General features: G+C 36.8%; 1 protein-coding gene across 1 annotated transcript in view; it reads left to right on the top strand.

The window, feature by feature from the left end:
* The window catches only part of EFCAB5 (EF-hand calcium binding domain 5), a 138,778-nt gene that overhangs the window by 15,213 nt on the left and 102,488 nt on the right, over positions 1 to 21,077 (top strand). Inside the window, exons 4-6 of the mRNA XM_044921814.1 lie at positions 12,461 to 12,617; positions 14,923 to 14,971; positions 18,886 to 18,956. Of these exons, the coding sequence (XP_044777749.1) occupies positions 12,461 to 12,617; positions 14,923 to 14,971; positions 18,886 to 18,956 (277 nt within the window). The remainder of the gene's footprint in view (positions 1 to 12,460; positions 12,618 to 14,922; positions 14,972 to 18,885; positions 18,957 to 21,077) is intronic.

The following is a 21,077-nucleotide window of genomic DNA, read 5'->3' as shown; positions in this document are numbered from 1 at the left end:
TTCTTTCTTTCTTTCTTTCTTTCTTTCTTTCTTTCTTTCTTTCTTTCCTTTCTTTCTTTTCTTTTTCTTTCTTTCTTTCTTTTCTTTCTTTCTTTCTTTCTTTGTCTTTCTTTCTTTCTTTCTTTCTTTCATTTTCTTTTTTAGTTTTTTTTTTTAATTTGTTTAAGTAATCTCTATACCCCACGTGGGACTCAAACACACAACCCCGAAATCAAGAGTCACATGCTCTCGTGACTGAGCCAGCCAGGTGTCCCAGAGCCCTAGTTTCTATTGGAGCAATACTGTTGTAGGAATTTCATGCAAGAGTTAAAGTAATCAAAGATGCTTTGTTTGCCTAGTTTGTCAGGATTAGGGCTTTATCTCTTTCTGGCAAAAATTCAAGATCTATAGATCAACATAAGACAGTGTCAAGTATCTGCAGAATATTCAGAAATCCTAGGGATGTTTACAACAGCCCAATACCTATTAACTTAAAGCTTGGATACACAGCAATCTTAGCTAAACGGTCTTGCTTTTAAATTCTCTGAACTATATCATTTGTGTCATCTTTAATCCATTAGAGAGTTTTGCAGAAGTCCATTTATATTAGGAATGAGAGTTTTTCTTATTTATATTCAAGAAAAAAGATGAATACAGTTTTTGTTTGGTTTGTCAAGACTTTATCCTCTCATGATGATGTTATAGTATCCATTTGCCTCAACCTGGTCCAAAAAATTTTCATCTGACTACTCTGGATAAAAAGGGATTTGTTTTGGGCGCCTGGGTGGCTCAGTCGTTAAGCGTCTGCCTTCAGCTCAGGTCATGATCCCGGGGTCCTGGGATCGAGTCCCACATCGGGCTCCCTGCTCTGCGGGAAGCCTGCTTCTCCCTCTCCCACTCCCCCTGCTTGTGTTCCTGCTCTCGCTATGTCTCTCTCTGTCAAAAAAATAAATAAAATCTTTAAAAAAAAAAAAAGGGATTTGTTTCTGTGTGGGGTCTAAGAACAATAGATAGAGAAGATATTCCTTACTGATTTGGGACAATTTTTATAGTGGTAGCCTCTTGTCTGAAAAATAAAACATCACTGTTGTTTGTAAGTTTTACATATGTATTATACTTTTATTGCTTTTCATCAGAGTTTCTGAATGACAGATTAAGAATTGAAGTGGATTTTAATTCTTACATGTTATTTTGCAAAACTGATAAGATTATGTTTGTGTCATTTTGCTTTTCTTCATATTTTCTTTTCTTTTAACATCTTTTTTCAGTAACTTTTCTCTCTGACTCCTGATTCCTTCCATGCTTGGGAATGCATATTTTATAAGTCACAACTGCTTTATTGTGAATTGATAATGAAAAGGATTTGTTGGGCTGCCTGGGTGGCTCAGTTGGTTAAGCGACTGCCTTTGGCTCAGGTCATGATCCCAGGGTCTGGGATCCAGCCCCGCATCAGGCTCCCTGCTCAGTGGGGAATCTGCTTATCCCTCTCCCCCACCCCCATGCTCATGCTCTCTGTCACTCTCTCTCTCAAATAAATAAATAAAATCTTAAAAAAAAAAAGTATTTGTTCTTTTTTTAACTTTTATTTTTAAGATTTTGTTTTTAAGTAATCTCTACACCCAACATGGGGCTTGAACTTAAAACCCTGAGATCAAGAGTCTTGCTCTAAGAACTAAGCCAATCAGGTGCCCCTGAAAAGTATTTGCTCTTAAAATAGGATTACAGGGGCGCCTGGGTGGCTCAGTTGGTTGAGCGTCCACCTTCAGCTCAAGTCATGATCCCAGGGTCCTGGGATCGAGCCCCAAGTTGGGCTCCCTGCTCAGTGGGGAAACTGTTTCTCCCTCTTTTCCCCGCTTATGCTCTCTGTCACTATCTCTCTCTCTCTCTCTCTCAAATAAATAAATAAAATCTTAAAAAAAATAAAATAAGATTACAAACTTTCAATAGCCTGATTATGGTGATGGTTACACATATTTACACGTGTTTAAATTTATACAACTATGTCCCAGAAAGGTCAATTTTACTATATGATATTTAAAAAAATAAAAAATTTGAACAGTTAAAAAAAGTACACAGATGTAATTTAAAAACTAAATTAAAAATTTTTGAAAATGACAAATACTATTATTATTAATGTTAGAACTTCATACTATTCCAGAGAAGTGGGGCCTATTATACTATAAATTTTCTCACTTTTCTCCACCAGTCCTGATACATAGTCCTGATCCTAGATGAGAGTTCAAATGAACTAGGAAGTAGATCTGAGACTCAAGGCAAAAACTTGGATCTTTTCCTGTGTGGAAGTTCTAGTGATGCATACCAGGTTCTGGCTTGCTAATGATCTCTGATCCCTACATCTGTTGTTTATTTCATAATTACTATGGAGTCTGTGCTGCACATTGAAATATCTTTTTGGCATTTTTCCTGTGACAATTCTTTATTACACTTATGGACTAATAATGGAACATTTAACCCACAAAGAGAAAAAATCATGACAAAATTTTGCATAGAATTACTTTCTCCACCACAGCTACATAAAGGAGAAAAATAAGTCAGTATAAGTGCTCAAGCATTAAGGATACAACAAGCCAAGTAAAAACTAAAAGAGAAAGAGACACAGGCCTTTATTTTACTTAATAATTAATTTTTTTACTTGATAATTCCCTACAAGTTAACTCATGTACAGTGTTCAAAGAACTTACGTGGACTGTGTGACAACATCCACTGTGTTTCTATTAGAATGTGGTATCTACAAATGGTTTGTCAATTTACTTCAACATGCTTACTTTGTGTGTATCCAAAAACAAACCCCATCCCCCTTCTCACTTGCAACTTCCAACAATTTTGGCCAAATTGTACATGTAAGTTGGGCATATTGTAAAACCTTCACTGTATAGTGCACTCTTTATAAAGTATCATCTTTGTAATTATTTTCCAGAATTTAATCTCATCTGATAAGAACATTGTAACCCCTACTTTCTTTTATATGTATTTTCATAGAATATTTTTGTTCATCCTTTTATTTTCAAATTTTCTGAGTAATTTTAATTTAGTGCTTTCTCTATGTACAGAATATACAATGTAGAATGCTCTTTGTTTTATAATTCAATCAGAATCCTTTTTTTAAGAGGTAGATTTTAGCATATTTACATCTATGGATATAATAGGTGAGTTTTAGCTCTATCGTTTTTTATGACTTTTTTTTTTAAAGATTATTTATTTATTTATTTGACAGAAAGAGACACAGCAAGAGAGGGAACACAAGCAGGGGGAGTGGGAGAGGGAGAAGCAGGCTTCCTGCCGAGCAGGGAGCTCGATGCGGGGCTTGATCCCAGGATCCTGGGATCATGACCTGAGCTGAAGGCAGACGCTTAACGACTGAGCCACCCAGATGCCCCTTATGACTTCTTTCTTATTTTAAGCCTTTTAAATATAATTTTTCACTATAAAACAAACAAACCCCCAAATGTCTAACTTATGCTTACAATACACCAGCTACCAGGACTTGGCAAGAGTAAGGGAATGTTTCATCCTTGATATGGATCTTCTTCAGTTGCCAGGAGACAGTGACTTCTTAGACAGATGTCTGTCTGCTCATACTCCACACCAGCTGTCACCTGTTTAGTGAGCCAAACCTTAGTGCTTAAGAAATCCCATAGGTGCTTCTCCCAAGGAGATATTATTAATATCAACTATTTTGCCAATTTGTATTGAATATCATAGTTTACCAATCCAGTAAAACAGGTTATGCCAAAAGTGAGTGGCTAGACAAGGAGAATGCTTTTTTTTATAGGGTTTGAATGACTATTCTACCCAATGGTGTGTGGTAGGACTTCATCAAACAGGTTCTACTTTTATTCAGCCCGAAGCATAATAATAATGTATATACATGGGCTAGTTTCATATCCATCTCTAAACCACACATATATGTATGTGTATATGTGTATTTATGAAGTACTTAGAAATTGAAGTACTTGTGGACTGAGAAATCATGGTCTCCTTGGATGTTAACCTAATATCCTACAAACACACACACCCTGCAACTTGATGTTGAATGAGTCTGTGGTCCTGCTTCAGTGGCATAGGACATTCCTAACGTTAAAAAGACTGAGGTGAAGTTCCTGAGTCAAGTTCACTGCAGCTGGGGCTGGATATCTGGTATAATGTCTGACAAAGTGTGGTGGTCCTAGAGTAAGACTGTCCAAGATGTCCAGAAATTCCTGGGATTTGCCAGATAAAACTATTGATTCATTTTAAACTATCCAGTAACTGTTATCCTCAGAAGAAAATAGGATTTTTTCTGTTTATAGAAGAGAACAGACTGAAGACCTTATGGACTACTGCATTGATTTGTATATCCTCTGCCCCACCTCAGTCCTATACCATCAAAACAGATGCTTTCCAGGACCCCAGTGGGAAATATCCAGTGGGAAATGCCCTCTGCTTTGCTCATACTCTTCCAGGAAGGTGGTTCAACTGGAACTCAACTACCTCATTTGGAAATAGAAATCTTCACCGTCAAGGCCAGCTTCAAAACTTGCAGGCACTAGATCTGATGCACCCAGCATGTAGTGATATTGAACTCAGACCATCAAGCCCTGACTTCGCTCATCTGGGCTAGATAGGCTGCATTCTTTATGCACATCAATTTTATTATTTCTTACATATCAGCTAATCAAAACCACTAGCCAGATGCCCTCTCCTCTAATCCAGAGTGCCAGCTTTCTATGTCTAGAACATCATTCCCCTCTTTTTTCTCACTGGACAATTTTTCCTGTGCTTCAAGAATTGGCGCAAGTATCTGGGCGCCTGGGTGGTGCAGTCTGTTGAAGGTCAGACTCTTGGTTTTGACTCAGGTCCAGATCAGGATTGTGAGATCAAGCTCAGCACTCAGCACAGAAACTGCTTAGGATGCTCTATGCCCCACCCCCACCCCTGCGCTTGCTCTTGCCCTCTCTCTCTCAGCCCTAGTATCACTTCCTCTGGGATACCTACTGTCACATCTGCTTTGGGTTGGGTACTCTTTCTTTATATTCCTGGAGTACCTGTAGGCTCATGTCAGCCTTTAGCACATTATAATGTAATTGTTGATTTACCTCCCCATAATCTCTTTGAAGACAAGGACTATTTTTCTATCATATCTATGTTTTAGATATTTGTTATCTAACAAATATCAATAAATATTTGTTAGATAAATTAATTAATAACAGATTTATTGAGGAGTCTTCACTCAGTTAATCAGTATTTGTTGCATAACTACCAAGTGCTCAATGTTGAACCATACCTTATAGGGAGAAAATACAAAATTTGGTTCTTGTCATGAGGAACTTACACACTTGAGTTGAAGAAATATAACTAAAACATAGCTAAATTTATCAAAGTAGGTGTCCATATACATTTTCCCCACTTCCAACACATTTCTCAATCTGTTCTATCTGGCCCTCATTCCAGGCTCTCTTCAATAAATGTCACTTACTGAGATCACAATGTTCTCCATGTTTTTAGGCCCAATGGAAGTTTGCAATCCTCATCTTACTTGGCCTCTTACCAATATTCAATGATGTTGACCATTTCCTCCTTGAGATACTCTTTCCTTTCCCTTCCATGTTATTATTCTTTACTTGTTTTCCTTCTACCTCTTTTTAGTCCTTCTCAGCATCCTGTGCTGGCTCATTCTCTGCCATCTGATCTTCAAATAGTAAGATTCCTTAAGTCGTGGTTCTCCAGTCACTCCAAAATCATCCTTGAGTGCTGTCATTCCAACACATGACTTCAGTTACCATCTATACCTTCATGCTCTTAGATTTATATCTCTAGTCCAAATGCCTTTTTTGAGCTTCATACCAGTATGTGTAACTATTTATTCAGTATCTGTATATTGGATATTTCACAAGCACTTCAGTTTCAAGTCATTGTCTTTCTTGGTTTTGCATCAAGATTTTCAAGCCCAAACCCAAGGGATGAATCTTGACACCTTCTGCTTCCTCACTATGCACTTTTCATCAGTCCTGCTGATTTTACCTCCTCTCAAATTTGCTCATTTCTGACATTCCCTGCTATTTTCACCCTAGTCTAAGCTACTATCAGGTCTCACCTGCACTATTGCAACAGTCTCCTAATTAGTATGTTTCCATTCACTCTTGACTTCTCGCAGTCTATTCATACCTTGTAACTGAAGTGATTTTTTAAAAAGGTTAATCTTCTGCCCATTTCTTAACTGGATTTTTTATTTTTTTGGGTGTTGAGTTTGATAAGTTCTTTATAGATTTTGGATACTAGCCCTTTATCCAATATGTCATTTGCAAATATCTTCTCCCATTCTGTAGGTTGCCTTTTAGTTTTATTGATTGTTCCCTTTGCTGTGCAGAAGATTTTATCTTGATGAAGTCCCAATAGTTCATTTTTGCTTTTGTTTCTCTTGCCCCCAGTGACATGTCTAGTAAGAAGCTGCATCAGCCGAGGTCACAGAGGTTGCTGCCTGCATTCTCCTCAAGGATTTTGATGGATTCCTTTCTCACATTTAGGTCGTTCATCCATTTTGAATTTATTTATTTTTTGTTTGGTGTAAGGAAGTGGTCCAATTTCATTCTTCTGCATGTGGCTGTCCAATTTTCCCAACACCATTTGTTGAAGACACTTTTTTTCCATTGTATATTCTTTCCTGCTTTGTCAAAGATTAGTTGACCATAGAGTTGAAGGTCCATTTCTGGGTTCTTTACTCTGTTCCCTTGATCTATGTGTCTGTTTTTGTGCCAGTACCATACTGTCTTGATGATTAAAGCTTTGTAATAGAACTTGAAGTCCAGAATTGTGATGCCTCCAGCTTGGTTTTCTTTTCCAACATTCCTTTGGTTATTTGGGGTCTTTTCTGGTTCCATACAAATTTTAGGATTGTGTGTCCAGCTCTGTGAAAATGCTGGTGTTATTTTGATAGGGATAGCACTGAATGTGTAGATTGCTTTGGCTAGTATAGACATTTTAACAATATTTGTTCTTCCAATCCATGAGCATGGAATGTTTTTCCATTTCTTTGTGTCTTCTTCAATTGCTTTAATAAGTGTTCTATAGTTTTCAGAGTAGAGATCTTTTTACCTCTTTGGCTAGGTTTATTCCTAGGTATCTTATGGTTTGGGTGCACTTGTAAATGGGATCAATTCCTTGATTTCTCTTTCTGCTGCTTCATTATTGGTGTACAGAAATGCAACAGACTTCTGTGCATTGATTTTATATCCTGTGACTTTGCTGAATTCCTGTATCAGTTCTAGCAATTTTTTGGTGGGTTTTTCGGGTTTTCTATATAGAGTATATATAAAAAAGTTAATCTTAGCGTGTTTTTCCCAAATGTGGAACCTTTCAATGGTCTCCATTTAGTCTTAGGATAAAGACTAAAATCCCTAACTAGGCCTATAAGACTTTCCTTGTATGACCTACCTGGTCCCTAACTTACTTGGCTGCTGCCTCTTTTCTTCTCACATTCTATACTCCAAGCACATAGGATTACTTTCAGTTCTTCAAACATATTATGCTTCTTTCCATATCAGGGTCTTGTATGTCATTCCCTCTGTATCATTCTTCTCCTTCCTCTTCATTTTATACTACCAGTCCTTTCCAGTTTAGCTCACATACCACTTCACTGTGAAATTGTTCTCTTATATGCTCTCTCATTGCATCATATATTTCTCCTTTACTGTATTGATCACAATTGTAATGGTTGTTTCCCCTGCTATAATGTAAGCAGGAACTGTTGGTCATATTCACCCTCACTTCTCTGGTATCTAATGTTGCATTGTGTAAGTAATGCTCACTAAGTATTTGTTAAATGAATTAACTAACTTATTCTAATCCTGTTTTTGTTTTCATGATGAAAGTTTTCTTGTGTGTGTGTGTTTTGCTTTTTTGTTTTTGTCTTTAGATACATATGATTATTATAATGTATGTCTTAATTTGGGGTGATTTTGAAATCTCTGGAATTAATTATCAGTATTTAATGGGGAAGCTATGATAAATGTTTTTCATCATTTTATAAAATTCTAAATAGGTCTAATCTGTTCAAATATCATTGATTAACCAGTAACTTACATTTTTCTTAAGCTATTACATCTTTCATCAGGAACCTCATTTCATAATAAGATATATGTTGAATATACAAAATATTAGAATTAAGTAAGTATAATAATTAAGTAGACACATGTCATATATGCATTTTTATAGGAATACTCATGACAGAAATAATATGGACATCCTCCTGGAATGGCAAGAAGTCCAGTTTAGCTTTTTGAAACTAAGATCACCAGAACTTAAAAACAAACAAAAACTGAATTTATTAACTTGCCGGGCAAGGCAATATACAGCCGTGAAGAATTCACTGACTAGTTTGCAGAGGGGGAAAACTCAGGAGTTTTAAAAAGTGTTAGGGAGATTTATAATGTTTATACTTATAAAAACTGAAAACTATCACACTGTATAGGACAGAATGAGTCCATATGTTTGTACATGATTGATTAAAACAAGTCCCATTGTTCAACAGACCAAAAAGAGTCTTCAGTTAGGTCCAGTTAATGGTATACTGGGGTCACTCAAAGTTTATGGTCAGTTCTCACATAAGCTGGTTAAAACTGATTTTGATGAAATACAACATTCAGTTTTAATATAATAAAGGCAAATGCTGCTATAAGAGGAAGATATTCCTTGTACTGCTTGAATGAATGAATAGAATTTGGATTGTCATAACTAGGATAGGGAATATTTTTACTTCTATTTTTGGGGGGGAGAAGGGGAGAAGGGAGAAGAGGAAGAGGAAGAGAGAATCTCAAGCAGGCTCCATGCCCAGCATGGAGCCCAACATGGGGCTTGATCTCACGACCCTGAGATCATGACCTAAGCCAAAATCATGAGTTGGACGCTTAACCAACTGAGCCACCCAAGTGCTCCTACTTCTATTTTGTAACCAGTTAGATTTATACTGTGTTTTTCTTTAAAACACCTCAAAAACACTTATTAAGATGGGGAAAGTTTTCTTATTTAGCTTTTGCTACATAACAAAATGCCTCAAAACTTGGTGGCCTAAATCAATAATAATTTATTTGCTCATGATTTTGTAGTTTGATAACTATGGGCTGAGCTTATGGCTCATCTCTGCTCCACATGGTATCAATTGGAATCACTCATACATTGCAGTAAGATGTTGGCTGTTTACAAAAATAATGGAGGTAACTGGATCATCATCCCGCAGGCCCATTTCCAAGGTGGTGGTGGAAGGGCTTCTAAGTTCAATAAAAAAGGGCTAGCCCCAATGTTCAAACATTTTTCTTTTTCTTTTCTTTTTTTTCCAATTTTGTTGTGATATAATTGATAACATTTTTCAACTTTCTGCTTGCATCATGTTTGCTAATGGCCCATTAGCCAAAGCAAGTCACTTGGCCACAGTCAGACACAAAGGATGCAGAAATAGATTCTATCTCTTAATGGGAGAAGCTGCAAAATCACATTGCCTACAAATGGACATATGCACAGGAATGGAAAGAATTTGTGACCATTTTTGCATTTTACCACATTTTAAATGTGGATTTATACTTAGAATCTGTTTGTAGTTTATGTCTACCCTACATTATGCAAAGTTAAGAGTTTTGCATGCTATAAAGTTCTGTTGATTGATGTACATATATATCCTCATGAGATAATGCAGACCACAGAAGAGAAATTTTATTCATTCCCTGAATAATCAATTTAAAATCCATTTGGATTATATTTGGAGTCTCATGTACAGTGGCTCTGAAATACAAACGAGGTTTTGTTTCTTTATTAATAAGAGGGAGGAAGTGATGTCTGAGCAGATGTGGAGGATCTAGTGAAACACAGAGAGGGAGAAAAGTATTTTAGGCAGATGGAAACATGACAGAAACCCAGTTTTGTTCATCCATTTTTTGTATTTCAGTGATTGGTACACATGAGAATTTGGAGATACCCAGTACTTACTATGCAATACCATTTTCTTTTCTTGTTCTGCATTGGACCCTAAGCTTTATAATGGCAGCATCCATAGCAGGTGCCCAAGAAATGTTTGCATAACAAATGAATAAGTGACTGACTTAGTGAGTGAGTGTTTGAATGAATAATGAGAAAAGCCTAGAAGAAAGATACAAAGAATAGAAAGTCATGTAAGAATGAAGATAGAGGGCGCCTGGATGGCTGAGTCGGGTAAGCAGTCTGCCTTTGGCTCAGGTTGTGATCCCAGAGTCCTGGGATCTAGCCCACATTGGGCTCCCTGCTCGGCAAGGGGGTGGGGGTGGGTGTCTGCTTCTCCCTCTACCCCTCCCCCTTGCTTGTGATCTCTGTCTCTCTCTCAGGTCTTGTGATCTCTGTCTCTCTCTCTCACTCTCTCTCTCAGGTAAATAAATAAAATCTTTAAAAAAGAAGAATGAAGATAGAAATTGGGGAGAATGCTGTATAGGGAGAGGAAAAAAGGGAAAGAAGGAGAGGAGGAGATAGGTAAAGCAACAGAGGTAGAAAGAGTGGTGGAAGGACCAGAGAGCCAGCAGAGAAGGGACTGGTGGAACTGAGATCAGTGGTGGAGGTTTGGCTGCTTCGCATTTGCATCAGAGAAACTTAGCACTTCCTTTAAAATCTTAATTAATCTTCCAGCAGCTCAGAAACAGGTCCTTCTGTACTATTAAGCCACTTGCCTATTTTTATTTTCAAGCTTCAAAGTTTATTTTTGAAGGCCTATTTACCTCGAGAATTTTGAAGGCCTTATATGGGCATAATAAAGAAATGACAGATTTTGATTGATTCTTTTGGATTATTAGAGGTATCCAATTTGCTAGTCCTACCTGAAAAGTCTTTTGCATTTCTAAATCTGTCAGATCACCTTAGTTTTTTTCTTTGAAAGATGAAGACCTGCTTCAAACAAATTGTATTTGAAACCAGCAGCTATTTTGATTATTCTAAGTCATTTTGGTGTTTCAATCAAAACCAGTTCAGAGGTTTTGAAGTCCTAATAGGGATGATCAATATGGGAACAATTAAAATCATGATACTTTCGGGCGCCTGGGTGGCTCAGTCGTTAAGCGCCTGCCTTCGGCTCAGGTCATGATCCCAGGGTCCTGGGATCGAGCCCGGCATCAGGCTCCCTGCTCCGCGGGGAGCCTGCTTCTCCCTCTCCCACTCCCCCTGCTTGTGTTCCCTCTCTCACTGTCTCTCTCTCTGTCAAATAAATAAATAAAATCTTTAAAAAAAAAATCATGATACTTTCTCCATTCCCAACGCGGGAGATGTAGCTCTATCTGAATATATGGATAACTATTATGCTTAGAAGCTGTCAAAGTGTTTGACTCTACATATTTAAAGGAAATACATATTCCTAGACAGAAATCAGAAGTTTGATCTGAGGCATCAGAATTACCTAAAATTCTGGTTATAAATGCAGCTTCTAGGCTTCCACTCTAGACTTGGAATTAGAATCTTTCCAGATGATTTCTGTGTCCAGAGAATAGAGACCCCCACTACTATAAGACTTTAGTGCATTCGGCTTTGCTTTTAGGTCTATGTGGCAGCTTTTAGGTTTATTTTTAGTACTTCTTACGTATGGTATTTTGTTAGGTAAAATAAGGCCCATCTCTATAAAAAGTCAAATAATACTAGATGACAGCCTATGATTTAGCCAAATTCAGTAAGTGCTTGGGGGAGGAAAGGTCACTTCAGGCCTAAATCAAGAAAGATCTCATGGGGGGCGCCTGGGTGGCTCACTTGGTTAAGAGTCTGCCCTCGGCCCAGGTCATGATCTCAGGGTTCTGGGATCAAACCTTGAATTAGGCTCTGTGCTCAGCAGGGAGTCTGCTTGTCCCTATCCCTCTCACTCTGTGCTCTCTCTCTCTCAAATAAATAAATAAAATTTAAAAAAAAAAAAAAAAAGAAGATCTCATGGCGTAAAGACAGGAACAAAGTTTATTTTTATTTTTTATTTTATTTTTAAGATTTATTTATTCATTTGAGAGAGAGAAAGGGAGAGAGCACAAGCAGGAGGGGAAGAGGTGAGGGAGAGAGAATCTTAAGCAGACTCCGCACTGATCATGGAGCTGCACGCAGACCCAATCTCATGACCCTGAGATTACCACCTGAGCTGAAATCAAGAGTTAGAGGCTTAAACGACTGAGCCAACCAGGCGCCTCTTTTATTTATTTATTTATTATTTTTAAAAATATTTTTATTTCTTTATTTGAGAGAGAGAGAGAACACAAGCAGGGGAAGCAGCAGGCAGAGGGAGAGGGAGAAGCAGGGAAAGCCAGATGTGGGGCTCGATCATGACCTGAACCGAAGGTGGCCGCTTTGCTGACTGAGCTATCCAGGCACCCCTTATTTATTTTTTTAAAGATAGGAACAAAGTTTAAATAAGGCTCTGAATTATTCTTTTCTGCCATTTGAACAATCTGAATGAAATTCAATGGTCTTAACTCAATATGTCTTTTATTTCAATGTCCTTTAGAATAAGCAAGATGAAGGAGAGTATTAAACAGAAACGAGAACAAAGACAATGCATAACAGAAGTCAAAGTCCAGGTGGCCAATACACGGAAGCAGGCTCTGCAGGAGCAGTTCAGTGAATGGATTCTAGACCCCAAAGGAATGATTCCCCTGGTAGTGGTAAGAAAGGAGGATATTGTGAAGGGTAGGTGGGGTGGGTGATAAGAGGATGATTGCTGCAATATTGAGTGGAGTGCTAGAAATCTACCTCTAAATTTTCAGTCTAGCTGAGGTAAGCTGATTCCTGACCTGTCTGGTCCATGAGAGTCAATTTCTTCAATTTTCTATTAAGCATTTAAAAAAACAAAAGATTCTAGCTAAATTTCTAAAATATTGACTCTGGCTGAGGTTCCCAAACTCTTTGTTATGGATAGACATAGATTTCATTTGTTTCTTTGTTTTTTTGTATGTGGGTGACTAATTACTTCTGTAAACTAAGAACATGTATCTTTTAGCATCAGAAAACAACTGTACTCTAACAGTTAAACATTTTCTCTTAGGTGTATATAGATGTGAGAACATTTATTGGTTAGATACAATGCGAAGCATATTTTCAATTCAAAGTGAATTATTAAAAATAGACCAAGGAAGACAAGCCACAGACTGGGAGAAAATACTTGCAAAAGAGATACCTGATAAAGGACTATTATCCAAAATATACAAAGAACTCCTAAAATTCAACAATAAGAAAATGAACAAATGATTTTAAAAATGGGTAGGGGTACCTGGGTGGCTCAGTTGGTTAAGTGTCTGCCTTCAGCTCAGGTCATGATCCCAGAGTCCTGGGATGGAGCCCCCACATCGGGCTCCCTGTCTCCCTCTCCCTCTGCAGCTCCCCCTGATTGTGTGCTTTCTTTCTCTCTCTCTGTCAAATAAATAAATAAAATCTTTTTAAAAAATGAGCAAAAGACCTGAACACTTCACCAAAGACATACAGATGGCAAATAAGCATATGAAAATATTCTCCACACTTGTCATCAAGGAAATGCAAATTAAAACAATGAGATACCAGTACACACCTATCAGAATTGTCAAAATCTGGAACCTTGACAACACCAAATGCTGACAAAGATACACAGCAACTGTTGGAAACTGTTGGTGATAACACAAAATGGTACAGCCACTTTGGAAGACAGTTTACAGTTTCTTATAAAACCAAACATACTCTTACTATATGATCCAGCTATCATGCTTATTGGTATTTGCCAAAAGGCGTTGGAAACTTATGTCCACACAAAAATCTGCATGTGGATGTTTATAGCAGCTTTATTCATAATTGCCAAAACTTGGAAACAACCAAGATTTCCCTCAGTGGTTGAATGTATAAATAAAGTGTGGTACATCTAAACAATGGAATATTATTCAGCACTAAAAAGAAATGAGCTTAAAAATAATAATAAAATAAAAATAAAAATAAATGAGCTATCAAGCCATGAAAAGACATGGAAGAATTTTAAATGTGTATTGTTAAGTGAAAGGGGCCAATCTGAAAAAGCTACATACTGTATGATTCCAACTTTATGACATTCTGGAAAAAATTATGGAGACAGCAAAAAGATCAGGGTTTCTAAGAGTGAAGACAGAAGGAGGGATGAATAGGCAGAGCACAGAGGATTTTTAGTGTGATGAAACAATTCTGTATAATACAATAATGATGGATACATGTCATGATACATTTGCCAAAACCCATAAAATGTACAACATCAAGAGTGATTCCTAATGTAAACTATAGACTTTGGATGATGATGTTTCATGGAGGTTCATTGATTGTAACAAATGTACCACTGTGGTAGAGAATGTTGACAGTGGGGAAGCTGTGTATGTGGTGGGGAGGACCGGGAGTATATGGAAACTCTCTGTACTTTGTGCTCAGTTTTTCTGTGAACCTAAAACTGTTCTAAAAAATCAAGTCTATCTTTTTTAAAGTAAACTCTATGCCCAGTGTGGGGCTTGCACTCACGTTGGAGATCAAGAGTCACAAGCTCTACCAACTGAGCTAGCCAGAGGTCCCTCAAATCTATTTTTTAAAAATGGACCAAGAAGAACTCAGAAGTTTTGTTTTTTAGTAATTGAAGGACAAGGAATTATAGAGGATTCTTTGGATTGCCAAGCTGGTTGCCAAAGATGCCCAGTGTCTGAAGGTTGCTAGAAATGTCCTTGGAGAGGACAAAATAGGATCACTCTCAGCATCCTACTTCTCACACAGAACGTTCTCAATGGGAATCATTGAGGATATGTATGAAAAAACATTTGATATACCTTGAAGTAGTCTATTAACTTAATGTTAATTATTAATAATTTCAGTCCCTGGTTTAAAAGGATTACTCAAGACTTAAACAGAAAGACTCTAGATGGCTTTTAGTTTAAAACACTAAATATATGGCAACTGAGATGTAATGCATGGTCTGTTTTCTTTGATTTGCAGATTCAGAATGTTCTTCATGAATTTTTTCAAAATCCAGATTTCCATCTTGGTAAACCTGCCTATTCCTGTAGTATTTCTATTTTTCCCTCTTTTATAAGGGTGGAGGGGGGTGAGGGGACAGATGATGGATTAAGATGAAGAGTCAATATTGAGATATATGTTATTCAAAGTTCTTATACATGTACTTTGGTTCTTTTGCCCTTTCCAGATGGAGAATGTAGAAAAACAGAAAAGCAATCAGTGATTTTTGATCCTTTTAGTCGAGTGCTCCATTTTATTATAAATACTCTGTATTACCCCTTTATCATCCCATCAAGTTCCTAGAAAATCATTACTTACTTACATACACAGAATTTTAAAAAGAAAGGTATTATGTCCTAACTGTGATATAAAGGAAAAATACAAGAAAAGACCTAAGAAAATTATATGGACTGTATTTCAATATATAAATGTTTGGTTATAACTTCACTAGAAGACATAATGTATCAGACATTTGTACTTATAATGAATGTTTAGACATAAGAAAAGTAAAATTATATCCAATCGACCATTTTCTTTGTATTTGACATTTTGAAGTAAGGGCAAAATGAATGATTTGTATATATACATAGAATCCCCATAAAGAGGAGAGCTACAAATGCAGACTGATGCAGGTGTGTTGTATTGGAGTTCAGACACAAATTATGACAATATCTCCCATTAAATAATTTTCTGAAATGGTGGACAAATCTTGGTAAAGTTTCAGAAGGAAGCAAAGTACAATCCACTCTCAAATTTTCATAGTAGTTACAGTCTTGGAAAATTTAACAATAAAAAATATACTGGGTGGCACCTGGGTGGCTCAGTCGTTAAGAGTCTGCCTTCGGCTCAGGTCATGATCCCAGGGTCCTGGGATCGAGCCCCGCATCGGGCTTCCTGCTCTGCGGGAGGCCTGCTTCTCCCTCTCCCACTCCCCCTGCTTGTGTTCTCTCTCTCGCTGTGTATCTCGCTCTGTCAAATAAATAAAATCTTTAAAAAATATATATATATATACTGTGTTTATATGTAAAATAGTTTCTAGACTCAAATTTATTCTAAGCAGATTTTTCCCCTATTTGAATATCTATTTATTTGAGAGAGAGAGAGAGAGAGCAAGAGCAGGGGGAGGACCAGAGGAAGAAGGAGAGAATCCTCAAGCAGACTCCCCACTGAGCGTAGGGCTCCATCCTAGGACCCCGAGATCACCTGAGCAAAATCAAGTCATCTGCTCAACCAACTGAGCCACCCATGTGCCTCAAGAATTGCAGGATTTCTGACCCTACTCCTACTCCCCATCACTGTACCAACAAAAACAAACTACAAATTTCCACCATGCTCACTGGGGGTAGAGGGAGACAGTACTACAACTATAGAGAACCACAGATTTTGATGCTTTTATTTTCATAATTGTTTCCTCATATGAGATTAAGCAAAAATTCTGACTTGTAGGGGCATCTGGCTGGCTCAGTTGGAAGAGCATGCGACTCTTGATCTTGGCATTGTGAGCTGGAGCCCCACATTGGGTGTACAGATTACTAAAAGAAATAAACTTAAAAAAAATTCTGACTTGTAGAATAAAGCACTAGAGTTTAGTTCCTTAGGTATACATAATTTATATCCAAATGATTTTTTCAATTGGTTTTTGACCACTATTACATTGATAACAATAGATTGAAATCTAGTCTCACTTTTAAAAATAAAATATGCTTCCCATCTTCCTGATCACTTGTCCCCAAACATGATTTGGGCCTTGCCAACAACCCTTTCTCCCACATGTTCACAGCCTATCCAAAATCTAGAATTCTTCATGGTTAGCACAACCTCAACTCCTCTTTCAGAAAATCTTTGTGATAACTTCTTTTATTTATTTACTTTTTGATGGAGGTACAGAAGGAGTGAGTGAAGAGAGCTCTATTTGAGATTGTGGTAAAATTAGAGAAATTCCAGACCATTCTCGTTGACTGATTTTTTTGTCCTCTCACCTCCTATACTACCTCAGATTTCCTGTACCGTTCATTCATTCATTCATTCATTCAATATTTATTAAGCCCTCACCTAGTTCCAGATACTGTGATGGGGTAGAGGATGAGAAGAGGACTATGGCGTCTTTCCTCTCCTTAAGTTCCTCAAAGTCCAGTCAGGGGACAGACACATACACTTAATAACAGCTATTACCATTAGAAACCAGTGTGGCTTGCATAATCTTCTAGAGCTTGGGGGGAGGTCTGGGATGAGGATAACAGCATCTAATGCATAAGTTTATACTAAAGCTTATACGATCTTCTTATGACAGTAACTGATATCTCATAAAAAGCAGTTACAAAAATCAAGAGTGACTAAAGAATCTTATATGTACCAGCCCATGATAGGCAGGAGGATTTGGGGTTAGAAGTAGGAGAGGAATCCAGTGCTTTCCTCATGAACTTTTACACAGTTTGTGTTTGTTTTTTGTTATGGTCAATAAAGATTACATAATTGTCATATCAAAAGGAGGTTTAAAAAAAATCTTTATTCGAACTAACTGCCATATTTACCACTAGTGATCACTCTGTTATTCATGAAACTCTTTTTTTCTTGGCTTTTGTGATATCATTCTTTCTTGATTTTTCATCTATCGTCGATCACCTCTTAGCATTTTGTTTCTTGGTTCTTATTTGTACCTTAAATGTTGTTTTCAGAGTTTTCTTTTTGGCTCTATTATCATTTTACACATTATACACACTACCCAGGTTATTATTTAAACCCATGACTTGGGGCGCCTGGGTGGCTCAGTTGTTAAGCGTCTGCCTTCGGCTCAGGTCATGATCCCAGGGTCCTGGGATCGAGCCCCTCATCGGGCTCCCTGCTTGGCGGGAAGCCTGAGTCTCCCTCTCCCACCCCTGCTGCTTGTGTTCCTTCTCTCGCTTTGTCTCTCTCTGTCAAATAAATAAATAAACTCTTTTAAAAAATAAATAAATAAACCCATGACTTGAGCTGATGACTCATTTATATATCTATATTCCCATCCTAAACCTTCCCCCTGAGCTCCATGTCCAGTATGAAAAGATCTACAAGGTGAGTGATGAAGTGAAAAAAGGAAGTTGCAGATCAGTATGATCATACGTACGTGTAGAAAAACAAAAGCTGTCGTTAAGCGTCTGCCTTCGGCTCAGTTCATGATCCCAGGGTCCTGGGATCAAGCCCCGCATCAGGCTCCCTGCTCCGCAGGAAGCCTGCTTCTCCCTATCCCACTCCCCATGCTTGTGTTCCCTCTCTTGCTGTGTGTGTCTCTCTCTGTCAAATAAATATATAAAATCTTAAAAAAAAAAAAAAAGATGTATGTTATAAACAAAAATACCTAGAAAGGTTGCTGGAAGGGTGGCAACAAAGGGTTGATGGTGGTTCCTTCCGGGGTAGCGGGGGAAGGGGGAGTGAGAATGCTGGTGGGGGGCAGGGGAAAAGGGAGATATTCAAGTTTTGCTGCTTATGTTTTTGTACTATTTGAATCTTTTACTAAAAGAACATATTTGTATATTATTTATTTAATTTAAGAAGCATTAAAGACAAAATATTTAAAAAGAAGGTTTGTAGAAGTGTTGTGTTTTAGGACCTGCTTCTGTAAATGCTAGCATAACCCAACACAGTTGTTTTCATAGTCTTCTTTATACTATTGATGTGCATATTTGTTTTTGCTTTATCTCAGGCTGGTCGTTAAAAATGTAGACACATTTATTTCAATGTTTGGGTTGCTTGGTTAAATAAAAGCCAGGAAAAGCAATAATTTTGTAGTAATTGGAATGTTACCCAACTATATATCATTTGCTTTATTGTAAATATTGATGGATATTAAGATAGACATTAATTAAGAAATAATTTTACGTTCTTCTAAAGTGCTATAAAATGAATATGAAATATGAATGTATTACAACCAAACTAACTAGCAAATACCTTTTATTCCATAATTAGAAGCATGTTGCAAACAATTAGATATTGCTGACTCAATGGAACCAAGATTGAACAAAATGGAATTTACAGAGGTAAGAAGTTACATTATTCATTATTTGAATCAAATTATTTTGCATGGATGTCACGCACACATTAACTTAGAATTAAATTAAAGCATACTAACTTATTTCTATTCTAAGATAAATATTATGTTACTTCATTTTAACTTCTCTGAAGTTAGGGTACATCTTTATAATCAAAGGAATTTTACAATTTCTTTCAGTTAGTGGTACTCATGATGTGAAAGTGAGAAAAACTTCCACTCACACCTTCAGTTAAGATCAAGAAAAAGCAGCTTCTTTTCCCACTGCATTTTAGATAAAGAAATCTGAAAGTTATAAAACATTTCTTATAGGCCAGGCATTGTCCTAAGCTATCCATATATTAAGTCAGGTAACGCTCTCAGCAATCCTTATTCCTGCTTTTATAGATGAAGACACTTAAGGAGCAAAATGGTTAAGTAACTTGCACAAGGTCTCATAATTAGTGAAGCTGGGCAAATTTGTACTCAGGCAGTTTGGTTTCAAAGTCTACATAATATTTCCTCTGAGAAAGTATGGGATTACTTTTGTCTTGGGATTGTATTAGGATAAGTAAAAGGAGCAATTTAATGGTACCAGAGTCATAAGTCTTTTATAGGTTGCTTTTATATTTGTTCATGTCTTTCCTCTAATTTCCCTTCTTTAACTCTGGGTCCCAGAGTTATTACTCTGGGACATTATGTAAAACAGTTTTAATAAATAACTAGGTAGTTATTTTTAACTTTCATCTTTTTGATTACTAGTAAGATTAAACTTTTCCTATGTAACTTTAAAATTTCTTAAATCCATACTCTTCTACCTTATGATTGGTGGATTTTGATAATTGGGAAAAAACGTGCTATATGCACTTTATTAGCAAAGCACCTAATATAAAGTGACAATAACAAGGTAACTTTTTCCTTCTCTCCTACACCTTTGCTCAGTTGTAGGTGATGGCCATGTACTGTATGCAATTTCAAAGTTCTGTGTGAAGGATTCTGGAATCCTTAAAATCATTATCATAGAGATAAAAATTTGGCAATCCTGTCTGTTATATTCTGTGGTTTCTTAGATTCTGTATTTGTCTACTTGGCATCCATTAGTCATGGGGCCAAACTAATGGCCAAAGGGTATCTATTGTCAAATTATGCTTTTAATTGTATTGTTTCATTCTCCCATCATCAATGTATGAGATCTTTCAAAGTACCATATTCTCACCAACATTGGGCATTATTGAATACAAGAAACCAGGGCACCTGGGTGGCTCAGTCAGTTGAGCTTCGGACTCTTGGTTTCAGCTCAGGTCGTGATCTGCTGGTTGTGGGATCCAGTGCCACTTTGGGCCTTGCACTCAGTGCAGGCGGAGTCTGCTTCAGATTCTTTCTCCCTCTCCCTCCCCTTCTGTTCCTCCCTGCCTGCTCTCTCTCTCTCTCTCTAATGAATAAATAAAATCTTTAAAAAAAAAAAAGAAACCTCTGCAATTTGAATGCATTCTGTTTTTTAACTTTCATCTTTTTGATTACTAGTAAGATTAAACTTTTCCTATGTAACTTTAAAATTTCTTAAATCCATACTCTTCTACCTTATGATTGGTGGATTTTGATAATTGGGAAAAAACGTGCTATATGCACTTTATAAGCAAAGCACCTAATATAAAGTGACAAAAAAGATGAAATTAAGGTAATTGATCAAATAATGAAAATAAGCAATCAAACAAACAAAACTGCAGATTTCAATATTAAGAATCATGTAATGGAACACTTGGGCTACACGCTCTGTGGGGAGTCTGCTTGAGATTCTCTCTCTCCTTCTGTCCATCCTCCTTCTCTGAAAATGAATAAATCTTAAAATAAATAAAATAAAATCACCAAAAATTTCTTACCCAGAAACAACCATTGTCACCCTTAGGTAAACATTATGTAAAACAGTTTTAATAAATAAATAAAAACTTTTAATAAAAAACCCTAGTTTTATATACTGTCTTAATAGATATATGGGTATATAGCAATGTAGATGATCATAAATTCTGTTATAAAATTTTATTAATTAAAATAAAAAATATTTGTACTTGATTCCAACAGTAGAAAGAGAATCTGAAATAAAAAAATAAGAGAATTATTAAAATTGAACCTA

The sequence above is a fragment of the Neomonachus schauinslandi genome, chromosome 15, assembly GCF_002201575.2.
Source record: "Neomonachus schauinslandi chromosome 15, ASM220157v2, whole genome shotgun sequence".
Lineage (NCBI taxonomy): Eukaryota > Metazoa > Chordata > Mammalia > Carnivora > Phocidae > Neomonachus > Neomonachus schauinslandi.
This window is presented reverse-complemented; position numbering and strand designations above follow the sequence as displayed.